This window comes from Hoplias malabaricus, chromosome 4 (assembly GCF_029633855.1).
Source record: "Hoplias malabaricus isolate fHopMal1 chromosome 4, fHopMal1.hap1, whole genome shotgun sequence".
NCBI classification, from domain to species: domain Eukaryota; kingdom Metazoa; phylum Chordata; class Actinopteri; order Characiformes; family Erythrinidae; genus Hoplias; species Hoplias malabaricus.
This window is the reverse complement of record NC_089803.1, coordinates 56,454,978-56,479,151: the sequence shown is the minus strand read 5'-3', so window position 1 is coordinate 56,479,151 and position 24,174 is coordinate 56,454,978. Positions and strand designations below refer to the sequence as shown.

The window sequence follows — 24,174 nt, the reverse complement described above, 5'->3', positions numbered from 1 at the left end:
CCAAATGTCCAATCATTTAAGCTAAATCTGATCTTTGAAAGACAACAGTTTTCAGTATCACCACAACAGTGGAGGTTCTTCAAAATAATGGGTTTCACTTCTCTTTTATAGCTGTAAATGCATGTTACCAGGCTACCCAAACTGAGCCAAATGCAGACACAGCAATTCACTTTGGAAAAAAAGCAGTGATCTTTTTGGCAGTAGACATCATTTCTTCATCATTCATCATTTTGCCAAATCACAGTGTAAATAAAAGGGGGAGTTACCCCAGTGATTTCCATTCTACTGCAGTATGGACTTCTGGGATTGGTCTTGTGACTTAACATGTAAATGCTATTATGAGTGTAGTTACACTAATACATTTTCAGTCAATTTCAAATCAACACTCACCATAACAGGTTATATATATTTAGTCAAACTCACTTTCTCATTCGTACCCTCTCTCTCATTCACTTTACTTTCATATTCAGTAGGTTCTTGTAGCTTTTGGTCCTTTCTTGAGACTTGTGTTCAATATGGCTGTCACCTACCTTGTATTTACACTCACTGTAAATTTATTTAACTCCACTGACTAGACAGAGCACTTTCAGCATAGTTGTAAACCTCATTTCACCCAGCTCTTCAACAGTCAGGACCACCACAGAGCAGGTATTACTTGGGCGGTAGATCATTCTCAGCACTGTAGTGACACTGACATAGTAGTGATATATTAGTGTGTGTTGTGCTGGTAGGAGTGGATCAGACAGAGCAGGGCTACTAAAGATTTTAAAGCACACAGCATCACTGCTGGACTGTGAACAGTCCACCAACCTAAAATATTCATTATTCAATATCCAATAGCTTCCATTAATGTGTCCATTAATGAAGGACTAGAGGCCGATCAACACAAGCTGTGCAGAAACTGGGGACTATATATATACAAGGTGGAACAATGAAGAAGATGTGTTTAAAAGAGTGGACAGTGAGTGGTCAGAGTGTTTAAATACACCAACATCAATGCTGTGCCTGATCCACTTGTACCAGCACAACACACACTAACACAACACCACCATGTCAGTGTCACTGCAGCGCTGAGAATGATCCACCATCCAAATCATACCCGTCTGTAATTGTAGAACTACAGAGTGATCCTGTCTGGACAGTTGATCTGTTAAATTAACAGTGAGTGTATATACAAGGTATATTTTTTTACCATATAACCCACTTAAAATATAATGAAAACAGGCATTTTTCCTAGTGAACAACAGAAAAGTGGTCCTAATTTATGTCCACTCTGGACTCAGAAGACAAAATAATAGACATGGCCAGTGCTCATGCCAATCAATTACCCACTCCGGCAGGTATTCACTGGCCATCATCAAAAAATGCTGTTTAACACACCTAGCTAAGAATAATTCAATTACTAACTAATATAAAAGCTCTATTAATCATGCATGCAGGCGCAGCAAATTACTACTGAGTGAATACAATGTATAACTAACACACACACAGACACATACACATTTAATTAAGAGCCCAGACAAGAATATATGCAGGCAATGAAGAAAAAAACATAAGCAAAACAAGATTTCAAGCACTACGTCTTAATCATTAATGTCTAATATGTGGTATATACTTAATTTCATTCCGATCCACTGCCTAATAGCATTAACCAGCCCCAATAATCTTGTTCCATTAACCACCTCAGTATAAGGACTATAATAACCCAGCATGTCATAATATGTTGGGGGATTAATCTAACAGCGCTGAAATGGTTGATAAGTGTTTATCGCTCTACGCTTATGAATATGATCTTCTTGCGACGCCTCTCCCCAGTCAACGTTCTAATAAGAATTCACAGAAATTTTTTGCCTGTCAATTCCCATTTGCAGAAATCATATCTTCATTTATTCAGGAGAAATCTTTCATTAGGGATTTTGTGGGACGTTATGCTCTCGAGTCATTGTTCGTTGCCAGGCGCCACACGTCACTGAGGATAAGGCCGTCGAGCAAATGACTTTGTGCCAGTCATGGTAATTAATGTGTTCGCCCACACTGCTTGCAATTATTCAATATCCGTCATTCTTTTTTCTGACATTGTGTGTGATTACGACCTCTTTCGAGAGAGGCTCAAAATCACATGAGGCTGCAGATCTTTCCAAAAGATCTGGCCCTTGCATCCTGCATTGAAATCCTTTAAGCTATCTTGTCTCCTATCTTCTTTCTGCTTCTGTGAACATACACGGCCCATAAAGATGTAATTAGCATAAACAGACTAGACCCTTGAGCTGCTTTCACGCAAGCTTCCATCTAAAATCATTACCATTTAACAATCAGCAGAAATCAAGCTTCCGTGAGAGCTGTGGCACATCCTACTAAGTCATTAAATCATACATCATACAGAATACATCGCACATGCATCAGGCTCTTGCCAAGAGAATAATTCTCTGTGTGAACAATAAATAAGTGTGAAGAATATATGATGTTTAGATGATGATTAGATGATGTAGTAGACTGACTTGTCATTATGCAGTTACTAAACAGGCTCTTTAACCCTCTCTTTTTAATGAGAAAGGCAGCTGTCCAGTGTTCTAGTGGTTCAAAAGACACCAAAGATGAACAATTGGGAAAGCATATTGTACCGTGTCAATCAAGTCATCATACTGCCCAAACATATTCATAAACTATATAGAAACCCAGTAGAAACTTCAGCAGAGGTCTGCAGCAGCTTGAGCAGATAAGCTCCATCAATGATAATTCTGCTCAGACAGTATTGGCCTTATATATTAATCAATATTTCATGGTATATCTAGATTTAGTTTTACCTGTGTTGGACCCTGAGAGATTATATCGGGAGTTGACTTTTTTAATGATGTTTTCATGGATTTGGTTCCAGTCGCTCTCTGTGTTGCAGCTGCAAAGCAAAAAAAAAAAAATGTTGCATTCATTTACAGAGCATTACAGTTATCTTAATGGCAGCAAAGTGTGGTTCTGTTTGGTGTGTGTTTCTGTGGACAGAGGGTGAAGTTAAATAGATTTGTTAGGTCATTTCAGTGCAATGTAGGTCATGTTATTAATGTGTCCATACCAATTCCTTTGCCCTGGAGCAGTCACTCTTACTACAGTGTGGCTTCACATTCAATAAATGGACATGCAGATTTCTCTACCCAGTGGCTAGAGAACAGCTTCCCAACCACAGATTAAGACTCTGACTGAACTAAACAGGATTTTCAGCTAAGAAATAGCATTTATAAAGAATCCAGCTCAGACAATATGGCAAATCCACTATGAAAAATATTTTAATCAGTGGTTCCCAAGTCAGTATATTCTGGGATTATGTCCTTGAATGCTAAAAAATGGATTGGAAAACACTTTCCTAAATAAACAACACATAAGGGAAACATTATAGTATTATTATTTTTCTTTTATTATTTAATAAAAAAACAAACAAACAAAAAAACAATGATACACTGGTGATCCATTCAAACTTGGCAAGTGACGCTGTCCTATTTTAAACCTGCTGCCAACAGAGATGTGCCATGTGCCACACTATGTGTTATATCACTATATAAAATATGCACAATACGTTCTTTCATGTAGGATAATCTGTGATTTTGTCCCTAGAAAAATGAAACCAACGCATTTACATGAAAATTCAAATTGGCAACATTTTAAGGATTAGAGTGGCAATTAAGCACAGAGGATGATGCATATGACAAAAAAAAACAATCATTAATAATAAAAGGTAAATGCTCAAATCTGCCAAAATGAAGAGATGAACCTTACATCATTTTTTAAATCTTAAATAAACGTGCATTTACTTTTTAAGGTTATGTGAAAAGGGAAATTAGATCTTCAATATTAGTAGGAAAATCTTTGAAGGATCAGCTGAGGCGTTTCCTTAATTCACCATTGTAACACATACTTTATAATGACTATGAATTTGCCGTAGCCACTGAAATGTCCCATCCTCCAATTCTCAATTCATAGCTTATGAAACGATGATCAAGCAACAATCAAATGAGAACATGTCCTTAAAAGATGGACATGTCCTTAATGCCCTATTCTGCATTTGAGATTAATCTGGATTTTACGATTAAGGTAGGGCTGGACAATACAACCAAAATGTATATCACAATATACTTCTTTGGTTTGTTTGATACAATATAATTCCGATGTCGATATGAACAGTATAAAATCCACTGAAAAACGTCGAAGAACAAACAAGAAACATGACATCACCATCAAACATAATCTTATTGGTTTGTAAATATTAATATTTTAATACTAAATTTTAAATTGAATGCACTGGACTGACGACAGTGTCCTGTAATGAACGTCAGTCAGTGATGGATGTTGTAAATAACGTATATTGAAAAACAGTACATGATTTTAAAAATCATGTAATTGTTATTGAAACATTTTATATTGTGATATATACTGATACTGAATTATTGTCCAACCCTAGATTAAGGCTTAGGCTGTTCCTATTGCTTCTCTTAATAACAGATTGACATGCAGTAGAGAAAGGCAGCATGTAGTGGTGTGACAGCACGTGTGTGTAGTAGTGGCGTTGGGCCACTTACGTGTAGACTTTCAGGAGGTGGTCATCTTTTGAGTCAGCAGTGAGGAGATCAGCTATACTGACCACTGCACAGCCAAATGGCCGTCTGTACTGCACATTGCATATGTTCTTCTTCTCACCAGCACCCATGCGCCCTACACAAACACACACAGAACCACACAACCACGCTCAGATGGAGATCAGATGCCTGCAGGGCAGTAAAGACATTCGCAGCTATCCTTAAATGGAAACAAAGAAGCCAGAACTGCATCATAATGGCAAGTTACCGCTCTGTACTTTTTGTGAAAGTTTTTCTGATCTTTACTTTAACAGAATTACATAACAAAATATAACAGGCTGCATTCATCTACCTATTTTACATGATAAGACAGTACGTCCCTCTGGAATTTGAGTCTATTTATTAAGACACTCTTAATGTGTCCAGGATAAACAGGATAAAAATGCTTTCAGCGAGCCCTGTGTAATATCAGTAATGCAGAAGCCAATGCCTCCATAATCATTAACTAATAGATGTCACAGCTGTTGGCAATATCAAGAAAATGTGGTGACTTGTTCATTACTCATTTATAGTTCAGTTAAAGAAGTGGAAACATTTATTTAGTTATTCTCTGCACTAGAAAATTAGCCTTGGGTAATATGAGATTTAGATAAGACACTTTAACTGCTAACTAAGTAAATATTTGATTTTTCTTTCTTTTATTAGCATTCATATCTTAAATGAATCCTAACATTGAGACAATTCTACTTGATTTGTTATCATAGCTGTGAAACGCCATATGATGTATTAATTATTTTAACATCTGTGGACAATTTATAGCTAGAAATGATTATAACAGAGAGACAACTGTTTATGTTTATGTCATATTTTTAATCATTATTCTGACATAAATTAAAATTGTGGGCTTAAATCTGTGCAAACACAATGCAGATTGACTCTAGATGGAATGTAAATGTATTTCTGTAACTAAAAAAAAATATTTGATTCCAAAATTACTTCTATAGAAATGAATACATTTTCCAGAGACCTGAAACTGATGACTTACAATTTCTAAGGAATATTGTAAATGTTATTTTCTGCAGCCCTAGAGGGGACATACATACCTATTCTAATGATGTGAACAATAATATACACGTCTTTCCTCAGGTCCCCGCTCCCCAAGTCCTACACACACAAAAAAAACAGAGCTTTAATGAACACAGAGCCCTGTATCAGTGCACACAGCATTCTCTTTGTGTAATTAGCCCAATTGTTTTGACACTCTCTTAACACTCACCACAAAAAGCGTACACTGTCTCTCTGTCTTCTCTGGAGACTTGGGCACTCCGTTCTTATTTAGTTTCACAAAGAACCTTTCACTGGGGGAAGAGAGAGGCAAGAACAGAGAGAAAGAAATGAGAGAATGAGAGACAGAGGGAAGAGGAGAAAGAGACAATGAGAACCAACGAGGTGCCAACCCCTCAAAAAATGCATTCTGTTTTCAGCTGCCGCAGGACAGCTCTGTTTTTCTAAAACCTCAGATAACTGAATCTCCAAAAGAGCCCACGAAGAAACATAAAAGAAAACCCAAAAACACATTCTTGGCAAAAGATCATGCTAAATGTATATAATATTTAATATTTCTCACTATGACTTTGCCATAAGTATATAGTATGATTGTTCAACATATTACTACATATTTTGTACTTTAAAAAGGAACTATATTGAATATCATAAATATTTTTATTTATTAATTATTATTTGATTTCATCTGAGATTGACGTATGACAGTTGTGTGTGTATAAGGACCAAAAATATTAATAACTCAATTTACATCCATTTCCAGCATTCTCTGTTCATACTAGCTGCCTATATTCTGTTTTATTGAAAATGCAGTCAGGCTATAATATTCCTTACACTCTCAGAAAAAAAAAAAAAAGTACGGTACAGGTATATTATTGTTCCTTAAAGGTACCGTTTAAATGTACTTTTATAGGTACAGCATTGGTTTTCCGGTTGTGTTCCCTAAATGTATATTACATTCTCTTCTCCAGATTATAGAACTGTGTAAAATAGAACATTATGGTACAATTATGTTCCCTAACTAAAAGTACTGATTATGTACCCTTGAGGGTAACACCACAGTGAGAGCAAAAAGTACCACCACAGTGACAATTTTTTCTGACAGTGTATGTTACTTAAATATAAACAGACATGTCTAAAATGGCCTACGCTGAACAGAAGGAAATTAAATGAATTGGTTTTGCGGCATCACAAAAACAATAAACTTTCTGCCTGTATTAATGCGATAACTTCTATATCAGGATCTACATAGACTGGGCAGGGAACATTACCTTTAAATAATATTGCAAAATGACCACATACAGGAAGGAAATATTCTTACAGCAACCTCTGTGAGGAATATGAAATATTACATATTAAAAATACTTTCTCCATATTAACTTGCAGCATGAAGGCTTACTTCATTAATTATTTCGAGACTATCATTTTGTAAACTAAATCACAAACAGTGCTACCAGTAGGTCAGAGAAATTAATCTTTGCTACATCTACGTCTGATAAAATATTCATTAGGCTATTGTCACACATCACGGAAAGGGTTTATCAACACAGTTGTTGAGCTGTCAAGAAACTAGCACAAGTGTCAAGACAAACAACGCTTTAGAAACAGGCAGGAGGAAAAGATAATGACAAGTGCAAATGTGAAGCTGTGAATGCTCCCACAATTCAGATATACTTTATTAAAAATATTTATGAGTTCACTGTGGCATTGGACCTTTAAAATGTGAGGGGAAGAGAAACATGAGTGTGCATAAAACAATAGAAAATCAGGGAGTTTGTAGGCAATGCTGTACTAGTACTGATCTGCTCGTTGAACTGCAGGGGGTTGGATGAATAGACAGGACACACACACACACATACGCACGCTTGCCTCCGCTCTCACCAAGTGGCCACATAATCCAGTTACATGACTTTCACAGCAGTGTGATAAGCAGGGGAGAGACTAATGTAGCAGAGCTGAACAATGGCTGCAGTGTTACACTCACAGTGACACTGAGCTTCTTTCTCAGACTCATTCAAACTTATACACACACTACCGTGCAAAAGTCAAAGATCATTCCTCATTTATTTCCAGTATAAACAGTCATTTGTTAGCATTAGGCAAAAAGAAGAAAAAATACGTATCAAAAACATTACACAAACATTTAAAATCATAAATTTCATAAATATCAGTATTTAATTAATCCAATCTGTGTTTATGCACTCTACTACCATTTTAATCTTCATCTTTATATTCTTAAAACCAGTGACTTTCAGCTGTCCCCTCCCAAACAAAGGCTGTTGAAAAAGACATTACTCAAACATGCCTTAGCTGCCTTACATCCCTCTACTTGAAAATCCTCTTGAAATGGTAAGAGAATATCCAGTGAAAGAGTTACCAAAAAATCTCCAGTCTTCAAAATAATCTACAACAGTTTGTGTCGATGATGATCCTGATCCTCTGGGTCTGATAGCATGTATGAACATAATCAAGAATTTACTGAGAAAAAAAAGCCACAAAAGATCATCTGCACTAGAACCCATTGATATTTGATAAGTGGAATAAGGCTTTATGGACTGAGTCTAAATGTGCAATTACCAGTAATATCACTCATAATGCACATGTATGCACTTAAACATCATCACACTTTACAACACATTCCATATAACACTTACTCACACACGCAGATCACTCAAGCTACAGCTGGCGCAAGAAAAAACATTTGGTGGGTTTTGAAAAAGGCTGCTGCAGCCCGCAAACCCAAGAATATTATTGAACTGGTGGCTATTGTCCATGATGAATGTGGTAAGATTCTTCAGGAAGCTGGTGTTTGGCTAAGTGAGTCATGACAGCAAAAGGGTGCTCTACTAAGTACAACAGACACTTGTCATAAAGGGAGTGAATAATTCTAAAACTGCAGTAGTCAATAATATTGGCCTTTTGGGTTGAATTTGGAGAAACCATTGGTTATATTATTTTTGTTGCACTTTTACCATAGTTCGTGTTTGATCTGGTATATTGCAAACCAGAGAAAATTTGTAAATTTTGTTAATTAATATTAAATGAAATCATTTTGACGGCAACTGTAACACAAACATGAATGCACTATTAAATTAATGCATGCACACAAACACAAATATCATATAGGAAAATAGACATATACACCCACATCAACAAACTGAGACCTGTTCATATATATTCATTCTCTCTCTCTCTCTCTCTCTCTCTCTCTCTCTCTCTAATTAACTGGGCATTGTTAAATTCCCTGCTTTCAATTATACTCAGGGTCCTGTGTATCCCATGAGAAGAAGTCACTTCCTGCAGAAGACCACATGGCCACTGGAGGATTCTTTATCAGCCTGCATCAGCAGCCCCATTTCCATTACTGAAACCCATATTCCCCGAGCGCTTCTGCTTCAAACTGATATTTCCTCCCTTCATGTGTGTGATTGTGTGATTGTCATGTGAGTGGGAACGACCCTGGTGGATGCGGCTGGGTAAATGAACTGAACCGAACAGTGATCCCTACACACGGGGCTGCTTATATTAACCATGACACAAAACATTCCTCTGGGACAAGAGTGGCCAGGTCATTATCCCAAACACTGTCAGTCACCATGTCTGATATATAAGCACTGTCATAACCAAATGTCATAACTGTAATTCATTTTTAATTTTTTTATTTTTTTAATATATACAGCCAGGCTGCTGAGTGGTGCAGTGCTCTAAACAATGGCACTATCATTGACCATAGCATAGGGAGCTCAATCCTCAGTGACGCCTGCCATCACAACTGGTCTTGCTCTCTGGTTGAGTAGGTTTGCCCCAGCTCTCTGCTCGTGTTAGCCAGGACACACATCTGTAAGCAGATGTTACGGATCATTTCTCTGTTTTGAAATCAGCAACCCACTTAAATGTTATCAACACAAAGTAGAATTTGAAACATTTTCTCCACTAGTAGCAATAAGATGCTTGTAACAAACATTTAATAATGAATTATACCATGATTTTTTTGCTTTTTACTAAATGTGACAAAAGGCTGTTACATTAATAAAGATGAAGGATGAAGCTAACAAGTGTGGGCTTCTCTTTCATACACACAACCACTAAGCAGGCATACTCATTGACAAAACACAACAACAAACTCAGACACACACACACAGAGAGAGAGAGAGAGAGAGAGAGAGAGAGAGAGAGAGAGAGAGAAAGAAAGAGAAAGAGAGAGAGCGAGAGAGACCTTTCCCCTGCTGTTCTTTATATGAGAGGGCAGTAGCTGCACAGCTTAATCTTCCTATGGATGGAGGGAAAGTGAATTGATTCCTCCTCCTCCTGTGCAAATCCCACAAACCAAACACACACACAAACAAATACACATACAACCACACTGTGGAGATATGGAGCTGAAAGCTCAGCTGCACACAGTGTACACTGCTATAAAGGAATTTACCATTGTCAGTACTCAGCAAATTCAAAAGATTGCTGGACACTTAACAGAAGACCTGTGGATAAATCAAGCAGGAAAGCAGGAAACTAACAAAAGCCACAGAAATCTCTAGCTCCTTTAGAGAGGCTTCCCTGTAACATTTCACGGGCTGTATGAATGAGTGCATGAGAGAGAAAAATGGTTGATATACAGAATATAATAACTGATTTCACGTTTGTCCCCAAGAGGCTTCAGTAAAGTATAAAATGTGCTAGTTCAATGAAAATGTAATGTTTGTGTAAGCTCACTTTTTGAGAGATGTAGTTCTAAAAGATGCTTTTTTTGCCATTGGTTTGACTGTTGCCTGTGTAGGAGGACTGGAGGCAGAGAGCAGAAAGAGAAGTTGTTCCTGCCTACACAATTATTTGCTGCAATCATTATCTCTACTTTTTCTGTATTCCATTACAAAGAAAAAAAAAAGAGTGAAAAATGAAAACATTTGGTGTCATATGTTCTGAGAATCTATTCTCAAATCAAGAATTCAGGATCAGACAAATGAATGGCTTATTTAGAACTGATGGTGTCAGAACTATGATACAAATGGGGATGTACCATTATTTCAAAGGGAGGCCAGTGCTGGTATCTGACATTTTTCAAATATTTATCTGCAAAAGCTTATACGCAATCTATAATAATAGGTAAAATATCTATCTGAATCAGATTTAGAGAGAAATAATTGTTTGAATGTTTACAACTGCAGCAAATTTATCACAATTCTGTGTAGGGATGCTCCAATACCACTTTTCCCTTACCGATACATAGTACCGATACCAACTCTATCTATCTTAACTACTAGACAGATGCCTATAAATCCATATATATATATATATATATATATATATATATATATATATATATATATATATATATATATATTGCTATACGTACAGATTTTATTTTGTTAAAGCAGTGTTGTATATCGCTAATAAGACACAATAAGCTTGAATGAACAACAATAGGAAGACAGTCAGGCCTAATTGAGCAACTTTTTACACTGTCAAGAGGATATTTGTGAAAGTGAAATACACTTTCTAAGGACTGCTGCTGACCTGTGTTAGCGTGTTTCTTTGTGGTTGTTTGAATGAGGTCAGTGTTCTTTGGCATGTCTTAAGCTTGGGTTAGATTACACAACTTTCAGCCCGATTTTAAATTTTGAATCTAAAGTTTAAAATACTTTTTGTCTCAAAATCGCGTTTCATATCAAACGTTTGATTTTTTTCGACCCAACTTTGGACGTAGCCGCATAGTGTAAACTCTCCACCAACTCAAAGCTGAACAAGTCCCTTCAACAGCCAGTGAGAAAAGAACACAAAAAGTAAAGACAGGCGTATGCAGTCGAGGACGAATTAAATGGTAAAACTATGAAAAACTGTGTGGTGGACGCACATAGTGCTGGATGCACATGTCCCCAAATGGCAAGTATTACCTGTAAAAAAACACAGTGCGCCACACAACACGCTGTTACAGCCTTTATTCCAACTGTATTCTAAATTTCCATTCCACCTTAAATGATGCAACATTGATGCGTTCCATGGCTACTGCTGTTCCTGAACCATTTGGTGGAACGTAGCCAAAACTCTGTGCTATACTACTAATACTGTGTTTAAGTGCTAGTATTGGTGCAACACTCGTAAGTAGACAGTGACCAAAACGTGTTAAACAAATCAGAACTATGATCTTGAAACACTTCCATGAAAACCCTGAGGACTGAATATAGAGAGAATTTCCTGAAACCTACTTGCTGAAAGGAAAAACCTCACATTTTATACTTATGTTTCAGCAATATATACCATCATCAACATTGTCTGGGAATTTTCAGCATTCATGTATGGGTCCTTCACTTAAAATATGACAGTACACCTTTACAAAGCATACATTCTAGCAGGTGTGCCCAAACTTTTGACTTCTACTGGATGCAACTGCATCTCCAGCAGCTGCCAGAATTGAATCAGAGTGAGTCTGGCATAGGCACTGGCAGAGAGAGAGAGAGAGAGAGAAAGATAGAGAGTGCGATTCATGGCACCATCTGGGCCCCACAACACACCTCGCGCTACAGCAGAGACAATAATGAGCTGGAAGCCGGCCAGAAGAGCGGCCAGGCAAAACAGCCCTGGAAGACGGCCATTAGCAGATTCTCCTTCAAGACAACAACGAGGACAGATACAAACACGGAAATACAGGCAGTGAGGGAAAACAGACTGGTCGAGCCGCTCTGCTAAACCTGCTAGAGTCAGTAATTAACCATAGAGGGAAAATAGAAACCCCCCTCACAGAAAAAACACACACAAACACACACACCCCTCACCACCAACAAGACTGATGCAACAGCTCGCTGCTCATGTCTCTGCCAAGGTGAGAGCTATTCCTGAGGTTCTTGCATCACTTCTTAATCTGTCTGGCCAAAGCCCATGGCACAGGATTAAGCAGCTTGATTTATTATGTATTATATATTATTTTAAAAACAAAGCCAAATTTACATAATTTATCTTTTACTTCAGAAGTTCTCGCTCAAGCAAGATGCCTGTCTCGTGTTTGCCTCTTTAATGTTGTACTGGATCTACAAGGCGAATGAAAGGAAACAATAAATGGAAGATTATACTGTATTGATTAGCATTGTACACACTGCATGCCAAATCATCTACAATTGCTTCCAACTGCATCTAATAACATAATAAAAATTTGTTTCTGGCACTGTATGAAATACTGTTATAATAGACAAAGTACAGATAAAATATTGGTTCAATTTATTATAAACCCATTAAGATTCATCCATTAAGATAAACCCATTGCTGGCACAAGAAATTGGGCCACATCTGTCTCGGTTGTGACCCTTATGGCTCAGTTATGGCACTGGTAAGTGTTGCATGGACCAGACTTGGGCCAAACGTCCTGAGCTGGGCAGATGTTGTGTGTGCCAGACATGGGCCTATTGTCAATATAGGCCAGAGTTGTTCCACAATAAACCTGACATCTGGCCCATATAAAGTGCATTCTATAATAAATAAAAACACTGCATTAGAATGATCTGGAGCAGCTGCATTTGAGCTTAAAATCACCATATCCAGTGGCAAGTGGCAGCAAAAGGGGTATAAAGCCCCTAAAGTGCGGTGTCTGCTTCTGCACTGAATCAGTGCTAAGACTACGCAGTAGCATGTACAAGTGCCCTACCCCATTGTGAGCCTTTATAATTGAGTGGGTGTATCTGCATCGCTTTGTAATTACACTAAGACAAAATCTCAGATATCTTCCTCCACTCTATGTAGTGCACAATGTGGTTCATAATTTGTGATGTGCACTCAGTAGGGCACTACTTGGAACAGAACATATTTTACATGCAGTGCCCAGAGAAAAAACAAATATAATGGCTGCAATTTTACCCGCCTAGGTCTCCACTCCACCTAGTGCATTTCTTTCCGGAGGCATCTGCATATTTACCTCAAGTTCTTCCACCTCTTTGTACATTCTGTGACATCCAAACCAATGTTTCAGGAAATCTCTCGCCATGAATCTGCTGCTGTCTAGTGTAGATAAGTAAGAACTGGACTGCGGGACTGTGGCACTCCGTTCTCTATAGTGATAGAGTATCATCTTGTACCTCTGGGAGTTGTAGTGGTGTCTGTAATCCAGAGTTAATCCTTCAACATCAGTATCTGACCTCACTAATACTCTTGTGGCTCAATGCAATAAAATCCACAGAGAAATGTGCATGTTCCAACATCAAGTATAGAGACTTCCCAAAAAATCAAAGGCAAATTCCATTTTAATAAATTTGATTAAGAAGAAATATTGAATAAGTGTCCAACTGAATATACAGAATAAATGTCTTTCATTGTGCATTGATTATTATCCATTATTGCCCAGTAAGCTAGAAAGTACGGTACAGACTTCCATTACTTGTTTCATTTGCCTCGGTACCAGAGTACAAGAATGGTAACTTCTACTTCATGCTCCAACTGTCCTGTAACCTCTTTTGTTCTCCATTTCCTGCTTCAAGCTCACTCATCACTGGCATTTATTTTATTTCCTACTCTACATCCATTTCATTTCCTTTTATTCCTATCACAATATATAACTACGCAAGTATGTTTGCATATTTTTCTCACTTAATGGTTTCAGGTCCTCTAACAGTATGCTGTACAAGACACAAGAACATGAGGAAATGAGAGAACTTGAAGAAATACCAGGAATACAAAAAATGTCTACATGAAAAGTAATTGCCACTCTACATTTAATAACAGGTTGTGCCCTCTTTAGTAGCAACAGCAGCACCCAAGCACTTCCTCTACATTCATATCGCTGTGGTGAAGTTCAAACCCACTCTTCTTTGTAGAATTGTTGTAATTCAGTCAAAATGGATGGTCTGAACTTGGACTAGGCCACTCTAAAATTTTTTTTTACTTGAAGCATTTAAAATTGAAGCTATTTAATAACATAATTTTGGGAGTAAGACCACTCCCAGACTCCCCCTCTCAGCTCTATATATACCCTGCAAACTCACGTCATTTCCACGTCAGACAAACTTGCTCCCACCTCCACTTTTTTCTCGTATTCATCTAATGGTGGGGTCTGGCTTCATGAGCTTCCATAAGCCACCCTGAACTCCTCCCCGAAGCCTTCGGAGTTCACCTCCCCGTTTCAGCCTTTACGGGCATGGTCTGTAGTAGCAAATTAGACTTTGATTTTGTATTGTCTCACTGCAAAAGCCAAATTGTACTTATTCTTCAAATCTGACTGATGAATGAATATTCTCCTGCAGGAATTTCTGGTAAAAAGAAGAAATCCTGTCAACTTACGCAAATTGCCACAAATCACTCCTGCGCTACCTCTGCCTTCTCAAATATTAGTGTTCTATTGTAGAAAGCGGAGATATGTTAACGCCTGGTGTAATCAGCTCCATTTTAAACACTTCAGATCACAGAACATTATCCTAAAAGGCACAGGGTAATCAATATGATTTTAGGCCAATGGGACCTGACTATTTACTTTCTCTCTGCTTTGGTTTTTGCCTTCAAACTCCCCCATGGATTACATTTTGCCCAATCACTCATCCTCATTCACCAATTCTGCATATATTCAGTAAAGATTACATTATGGGTTATTAGAAAATTGTACAAATTTCCCAAATAACAGCTTTAAATAAATCCTTCAGCAACATTTGCTGAGCTTTTCCTAATTCAGAATGCCCTTAAAAAATCGCTCCAATTACTGGAAGTGGTGCTCCTCTAAAAATACCAAAGATATATAAAATAGACTCAAAATGTTCTTCACCCATGTTTTTCAGATGTGAAAATGCAGCTCAAGTCAAGCCAATAAGTGTGTGCTTGAAATGAAGGAGCAATGAGAGGGCCCTCCAGTCTCCATCACTATCCAGAGATTTAGAGGCATGATGGAGAATCTCACTGCTTCTTAATGAGCCCTCTTTTCCTGCAAATACACACACAGGTGACATGAAGTGAACTGTGCCACTGGTGAATTTAGCTGGAAGACAGCACTTTAAAATAGCACGGCAGTGTCACTCATGTGAAATACTGAGCTGTCAATCTTCAGGGCAGAATGTCAAGGTGCATTGTCTGGGGATGGAGAGGTCATCAACAGTGAAGTCTGCAGTGAGCACAGGCTTCATTAGCACAGGGAGGGACAGGAAATGGTCTAAAAATGCTTTCTTCTGCAGCATTCTTCACATTTGTCTACAATTACTACTCTAAAATCTAAATCTCTGCTGGGCCATGGTGTAAACTGGGGACATTTTTGATATAATTATTATTCTTATTTTTTTATTTACTAGTAGAGATGGCATTACACTACTTTTTTATTTCTCACACCAACACAAATATTAAAACTTGTACCAACCCGATATCTAATTTTGAAAATAAAAATCCAGATAGCAATGAACATTTGGCACAAATGCAGTTCTTTTATGGCCCACATTTGGTCTTGAGGCAATGATTTATGTCCACTTTATCTGGGCCAGATGTCAGATGTAGCACGGAACTACTCTGAGCCATATTAACATTTGGCCAACGTCTGGCACACACAACATCTACCATAACCCAAGTCAAACCCAGCTCAGGACATTTGGCCCAAGTCCGGCCCACACAACACTGGCCAGTGCCATAACTGAGCCGTAAGTGCCACAAGTGAGACAGGTTTGACCCAAATATATCTGCTAAGTTTTAACTATTGCTAAGTTTCTGAAAGTAGTCTATGATTTGCCAAATTCTCAAGCACTGTATTACTATATATGAATAAATACGCAGCTTAAACACAACACAAATGTGTGTATACTATTTCAAGGTGGATTAATTATAGCAGTTAATCAGATTAATTATCCAGCTTCTCCAGTAACAAACATTTTCACCTCTCAAATAATATCCAGGTCTTGAAACAAGAGGAATCGGTTTGTTTTGGGGCACCATATGATTTACTGAACTGTCATTTCTATTCCATTTATAATGAAATGTTCAGTCAATGTAGCTGTTGTTAAAAAAAAAAAAGTAAAACAAATTACAAATTAATAAGTATGCTGAGTAATAGCATTTTGATATGACAATGATAAAAAGTACTTTTTCGATAAGTGAGCATACTGGTGTTAACTCATTATAAAAACCAGCATGCCAACTGAAAAATGGATTCGAATATGATTCATGGTCTCCCAATGGGCCATTACTTCTCTGCAGCAGGTAGGATATCTCTACTACCTGCTGCTAGTTAGTAAGTTTCTAGAAGCAAGCCGGATAAGGACATTCCTACATTCAGATTCTACATTCCATTAATCACTGTAATCACCACTGTCATTACAAGAAACGCATATTACGAAGACATTCACTCTAGCTCATAAAACGTCTACCTGTCTTCACAGTGATTGTGTTAACATAACAACATAACAATTTAGTCTGTGCTGTACTGATAGCTCCAGTACTCTTTCAGGAGGTGGTAGAAGCCATAGTCCTTGATGTGTGTCACGTTACACTCAGGAGGAAATGAAAGAAGCATTTCAGCTGAAGTCTTTTTCTAAGCATTTCTTCATTTAGGGGATTCTGACATACAAACAAACCAAAAAGAGCTGTGAAATCATTCCTACACTGAGAGCAACTTTAATTATACTGGCAGCAGGATGTCCTCAAGCATTCCGCATGCTCTCCAACCTCAAAAGAACCACAGAATACTGTTTAAGAGGCAAACAGGTTCTTTGGATTAGAAATAAAATATCCCTGAACCAGTATTGCCTACTGTTTTAGAATATTGGTTGTATAGATTGACCAGTGGCTCAGTGGTGATGCCCTGATCAAGATCTACTTAGAGTAGAAAGTGTATTACCTATTCAGTGTGTGACTGCATTTTGGTGCTTGTGAACACAAAGTTGTTCTGGCCATCCATAACACCTTAGTAGCGATGGAGGTGGAGCACTGAGGAACAGTTGGATTAGGAAAAGTCGAAATGCTGATTGGATATTGGCTCACCTGAGTGGGCGGCCCTCTCTGCTGTCGTAGATGTAGAAGAAGACCTCCAGCTCCTCGCCCAGATTGGAACTCATTAGACTTTTCATGTGGACAAACAGGTGATGTGTACTGGCTGGGACTGGCGTCTCCTTTTTGCGGTGTCGATGTTCCATCTGGTGTATACACACACACACACACACACAGAAAGACACAGTACAAGCATTAACTACTAACCAGCATGGCAGTTTTCCATAAGTGATTGTGCTTTTGACAAAGCCAAATAAACCAGGCTGGGCCATGTTTTTTCTGCCTGCCTGATGGGCCTGATGGGCCTGATGGCATCCCCTGGAGTTTGGCCTGGGGAAGAAGCTAACAATGTATGCAAACACATTCAGTTCTACCTTCACTGCTCACTTTCTGATAAACTGAAATTCAGGGGCTGAAAATGCCCTGCACGTTTTTTGCAAAATTCTTGAATATTCCATTTCATTCCAGAGGCACCGTATTCCCAGCATGCCCCCTTTATAGTCTGCTAAATCTAATTTGTTTCACTTAACATGCCTTTTGGTTACTTGGACACAGGAGACCCGAATGTCAAATGTGCAAGTGTGTGTGCGCACACACGCACACATATATTGACAAAATGTCTGCATACTTGATCATCCGTACTACAGATGTCAGTATTAGACTTGCTTTAATTGATAAGTACTGTGACTCACCAATAAATATAAGAAAATGTACCATCTGTGGTTTTAAGAATGTAATCCTCGTAATACCTTGATTTTTTTATGTTGATTTTTGTTATGTTTTTTTATTTTTTTTATAGACCAGGTTCACACCAACTAAAATACCATCACTGTCAATTCATAAACAGAGCTGCTAGAAAGGCTGCCAATCACATCAGTGCCTGAAGTTACATATAAATAAATAAATACATACCTATTTTATAAATGCCTGTTTAAGCATATATTTAAATATTGTCTTTATTTATGGTTATACATAAATTAATGTCTGTACAGACTAGTTTTATGCTGCATTCATGGCTATGGAGAGTGTAGTTCCTTTGTTCGTCTTTGGTCATCCTGTCTATAGTACCATAATGTGACTTTTCATTGAGTAGTATTGTTTTGCTACTGGCCGTTTCATTTTCTTCAGGATCAATAAGGTTTTGCTCTCTCTTTCTTTCTTTCTTTCTTTCTTTCTTTCTTGCTTGCGTTCAACTCTGAGAAGAATGAAGCAGAATGGAGGAAAGAAGGAAGGAAGGTACTAAAATCAGTATGATATCAGTCAAATCTAAGACTTCTGTATGATGACAATGCTTATATAAATGTGAATGCTTAGCAATTGCACATGGCCACCAGGTTTTTGAGTACACACCTACAGTGATTCTAAACTGTGCAGATGACTGATGCAGTTTATAGAATAACCAGTGAAACTGCACATATGCCACAGCTTCATCCTGGTATTCAGCTGTGCATGTGTGTGTGTAAGTAAAAAAGAAGCAGCAATGGTGAGCTTTGGATCATTCAGCCAAGATCATAACCCCCTACTTCTCCAGATGGCCTGAGTGAGAGATGCCAACAAGCAGCTCCAAATACTTTCTTCGGCTGCCATAGACAGAGAGAAAGAGAGAGAGAGGAAAAGAAAGAGAGAGAGAGAGAGAGAGAGAGAACTAAGAGACAGGAAGTGAGAAGGAGAGAGGAAAAGTGAAAATAAAGGCAAACTACATGAAGGATTAATAAGTGCAGTAGAAATGAGAAAAGAGAAGAGAGGGCAGAAAAAGAGAGATAGATTTGTAGTTAAATATAAAGGTGTTAAAGACTAAATGGAGGGATAATGGAAAATGGCATGTGACAGAGTGAGAAAACATGAAATGAAATGATCAAGATGAAAAGGTTGAGAGATGCTATATTAGCAGCTGCTTACGTCAGACGTCTAAAATGAACAGGCTTATGTGATAAAGTGGAGGAATTTTACTGGCGATTTCACTTTATTCCAACAGCCACAGGCAGGCAGAACTTAAACCTCTTAGTTTCTCTCTCTAATGACTACACAAAGAACATTTCTGTCCGACCTATCACTCATAACCAGATTTAACATAATTAATGACCAGCACGTGTAAGGACGTGATTCCTTCAGTGCAGAAAACACTGAGGAAAGAAAAGACAGTAAAGTTTAAAGCCTAAAGTTTTGGAAGAGGATGTGAAACTATGTTGACATACTGTATGATGTGAAACTTCTCACAAACTTCTTTTCCATGTTGTATCTTCGTTCCTCTCCCACACACCCACACACACACACACACACACACACACACACAGATTCCTCAGCGGCTAATTAAAGCATGTGTGGGCAGAGTGTGTGACCCGCTTTAGACCTGCGCCATTCATCACACTGTACTGAGTGTGTGTCACTGTTAATGAGCCTAGTCTAAACACAGCTGTCTGAGCTACACTGTAGGAGAGAATACAACCACTCACACGTGCCCGATACCCCTTTATTCAATCACACACGTCAACTCTGATGAATTATTGCTAGGCAAAATTGTCCAGAAAAGCCTAAATTTCAATCTGCGACCTTGAATAATCTAAGCATCATTCATTAGTTTCACTCTAAAAGGTCTACTGGTGTAGGTTACTGTGGAGCACAGTTCTTGGTGCCTGATGGTGAGCAAAGAAAATGTCACATTTACATCATATTGCCCCTTCATACTTTAATGTATTCATCTTGTTTAGATGACACTGTTGCTTAAAGTGTAACAGCCATAAATGCAATCCATCACAGCCTCAGGCAGGGGTTCTCAATATTAGCACTAATCTAAGAGATTTCAAGTTTTCTGTGCTCCAAAATAAAGAAGTGCACAAGTGCTTGAGTTATTATGGTGCTACGTTTTTCACTGCATCATCACAACGAAAAACTGTACTACATCATCCATGGTATTTGAGCTAACTAGGCTAACAACTGCAACTGATATTAGCCTCATCCACGTGAGAGGTAAAAGACTCCTTCCAAAAAACACATATTACTTATGGCCATAGAAAAGTATCAACCAATGGAATACAATGTAGAAAAGCAGTTGGGTGTAAAAGCAGTAGGTGATCTTATTGGTTAACATAAACAATCAGTCTAGGTACTTTATTATCATTATAGGCACAAACAATGTAATGGTGCTTTTCCACCACATGGGTCCAGCTCTTCACGACTCAACTCAACACGACTCTGCACGCTTAAAGTTTGTCACTTTTCCACTGGCAGGGCTCCCCTGCAAAATGGAGCCGGTGATGTCGCAAAACCCCGTCTCTCAGGAATCGCTGGTTTGAAAACCACAACAACAGCAGTGGTAAAGTTAGACACTGTTTATTCATCGTGTATTCCTGTTTTGTTTTATTTTTTTGACTGAACACGGCTCCACACCCCAGTTCTCACAGATCAGTTTTACTTCTTGCACGTTCGGCTTTCACTGGAAATTTTCGTTGGCCATCGGCAAAGTAGCGTATAAACCTCTTCAAAACACCTCGAGGTAAAGTTACGAGCTGCCGTTGTGAGTCCGATAAAATAAATGTGAAAGCTGCTGTAATTTAAGAGATTTTACAAGCGGCAGTTTGTGCTGGATTTGAATTAGCTCTGCATTTCATGGTGATTGACATGGCTCTGGCCAATCAGCGCTCTGCAGGGTGTATAGGTCACCATTTATTACCTACTTGAAACAGCAACTTAAAAACCTGATGAGATGGAGTCATGTTTGTGATCCAGAACTAATATTACAAAATCAGTGCCTGGTGCTTTTTCACTACATGGTACCTACGTTACTAGACTTGACTCTACTCTGCTCTGATTTTTTTGCTTTCATATTAGGTAAATTCTGTAATTTGTACCTGGAACAGGGTACTTTCTTAGTACATGTTCACTTGGAGTTTCAAGCCAACCGAATAGGGACTAAACTGTGACGTGAAAACAGTGCATAGCACTGGTTGGCAGAGAGACTTGTAAGTCATTTTGAAATGCAGACATCCAGCAAAAACTAGTCATTTGTAAAATCTCCAAGCCACAGAGATCAAGCCATGTTTTTTTGAAAAAGTAACCAATGTTCTTTGGAGTCACTGCCAATAAATTGATCCAGGGAGTGCACTTAGGAACTAGGAACAACCAGGAGTAGCTGAATCTCACAATGAATAACCAAAAACCTACCCAACGATATCCAATATCCTTAAAGTAGAATGTTCGGGTCCATCCCTACTGTACACGATGAGTATACAACAATGTTACCACAAGTGTAATTGTGATGTGCACTGTGAAGCCTGCGGTTCCCATTAAAGACAGTGATATGAGATGTCGTTGGCTAAAAGAGGCTGAATGCAATCAAAATCTCTGAGTAATATCCCAATATCTACTGTAAAGACGTCTCAGAGAAGTAGCTGTAACTACATAAAAAAGGGAGCAACTCTTAATTAATAACCTCAATTTTAGAAAAAATATTGGCCAGGTGTTAATGATGTGTTTAGTTGAATTAGGAAGGGTGGAGCATTGAAATCATGAAGGGGAGGCTTAATTCAGGACAGAGATTGAGAAGCACTGCCCTATAACACTGTGTTAATGGCTGTGGTGGGAGTGAGTGATTGGGACTTGTACAGAGGCCATGCTGCAATGGACTCAGTGTAAACAGCAGATTACATTACAGCAGTGGAGCAGGGCATTTCAGGTCACATTTAGCTGAGAAGACACAATCCTTCAATGTGCACTACGTAACTCAATTACACCACATTGGAGACTTCCCTGTCAGCAAGGTCCCTGCCTCAGCGAGCCCACCCTGCTTCTGTGACCATGGTAATTGTCTTTATTTTATGTTGACACTTTGTTGCTGAATTACTGTCATTTTCCCGTGCTCCATAATGGAGACACATTAGACTTTCATCCGCGGCGTTCCTTGTTTGGCAGAAAGGGATTAAGTGGTTAAATTACGCTCTGAGAAAGCAAAGCCGTCTTCGGAGCTGCAGCCCCAAGGAGGATGTGGTCGCCACAGTAACACGGCAGTGTCACCCTAGGTGACAAAAAAGAGGCTGGAAAGGAAAACTCACTAATCTGTAGAGCTCAGTCACGCTGAGGTCATCAGGGTCCACCATGCTGAACTCTCTCCGAGGGACCAGGTCCAGACCCAGCTGCCTAAAAGAGCAAACACACACATATAAACCAATATTAATGTGAGCAGTTCTCCTCATTACAGATAAGGAAGAGTTTATTACTTAACTAGACATGTATTTCATTACTGTACATGATACTTACCTCATGTTGTGTATAATAAGAAAGAGGGACAAAAGAGGAAAGAGAAAGAGAGAGAAAGTAATGGTGAAAGAAAAGATATAGAGACAGAGAGAGAGAGAGAGAGGGAGAAGAGAAACAGGAAATGTAAAGGGAGAAAAGGATGGAAAGAGACATACCAAAAGAGAGATGCCACTAGATATAAAGAGAAATAAATCTAGAGGGGCAGAGAGATAGACGGAAAAATAAGGAGAGAGAGAGGGACTGACTCACTCATTGCCCCAGTCCAGGCGAGCAGTAATGTGTTGTTTGACGTCCTTCATGCGGTCGTGTGTCAGATGACCCACCAGAACCTGCCTCCGCAGATCCAGGATCTCATTCATCACATGCCACAGTCTGTGGAACAGATCCCCCTCATTTTTCTACAGAATGGAGAAAGAGGCCAAGATCATTCCAGATTACAGTGGATTCAGATGACAGATTCATGGGTCTAGTGTCATTCTCTGCAGGAAAGGACACTTCCTGCTTTACCATATCTTTACAAACACACCCTCACTGTCATCTCCGGCTGGGTCAGTTGGTTAAGGAGACCAGAATGTGCTATAAATCTCAAAAGGCAGATAAGACATTTCTCTCATTGTGTGTGTGTGTGTGTACACACTAAAGGTTCATCAGGTCACATCTAGCTGCTGATATTTACCACGTAGAGCTGCTTCCACATGTTGCCCCAGTCCCGCAGTGTTGATGTCATCTCTGTAATGACTGTGTCTTCTGTGGGTACCACTGTCTCAAACTGCCTGTAGATACAAAGTGGGGAAAACAGTTACCATCAAAATTATTTTAGTTTGGCGTGCTTATGTGTTTTAGCTTGTGACATATGAAATGGCATGATTTTGAGGGTATCTTTTTTTTTTTTACTTATTACTTATTAATATCTGTTATTCTCAATTGTACATTTTTCATTTTTAAAACGCATATTTTAAAGTATATTAATTACATTTTAACATGTTTTCGCCTTTTGCCAACTAAAACTAGAAATAGCACTGCGATAACACCAGTACCCACTATTACTCTATGGAGTATTCAGTGCTATATTAGCACAAAGATGACAAGCTGACCACACAGTGGCTTTAAAATAACCCTGTCTAAAACAAGATGAGTAAAAATGTACAGTATGACAATAATAATACTCTTGTAAATAGTTTAAAATATTTGTATTAATGGTAATTAATCAGGTTGTAAACACCTTATATATCATTAATAATGATTTATAGCACATGGATAGAAAGAATATAAATGACCTGATGTTAGCCTAATAGTGAAGAACCTCAGAATATGAATTTTGTCATTTTTTATAAGGTATGTCACATTATCATTAATATCAACAAATACA

At 38.4% G+C, this 24,174-nt stretch overlaps 1 protein-coding gene across 3 annotated transcripts in view; it reads right to left on the bottom strand.

Annotated features, from left to right (window-relative positions):
- The window catches only part of dock4b (dedicator of cytokinesis 4b), a 156,178-nt gene that overhangs the window by 81,701 nt on the left and 50,303 nt on the right, over positions 1–24,174 (bottom strand). For all 3 annotated transcript variants that reach the window (XM_066666918.1, XM_066666920.1, XM_066666919.1), the window contains exons 5-12: positions 23,482–23,578; positions 23,055–23,203; positions 22,601–22,685; positions 17,547–17,698; positions 5,839–5,920; positions 5,666–5,726; positions 4,566–4,698; positions 2,805–2,893 (exon numbers count right to left, since the gene is read on the bottom strand). In XM_066666918.1, coding sequence (XP_066523015.1) covers positions 2,805–2,893; positions 4,566–4,698; positions 5,666–5,726; positions 5,839–5,920; positions 17,547–17,698; positions 22,601–22,685; positions 23,055–23,203; positions 23,482–23,578 — 848 coding nt within the window. The remainder of the gene's footprint in view (positions 1–2,804; positions 2,894–4,565; positions 4,699–5,665; positions 5,727–5,838; positions 5,921–17,546; positions 17,699–22,600; positions 22,686–23,054; positions 23,204–23,481; positions 23,579–24,174) is intronic.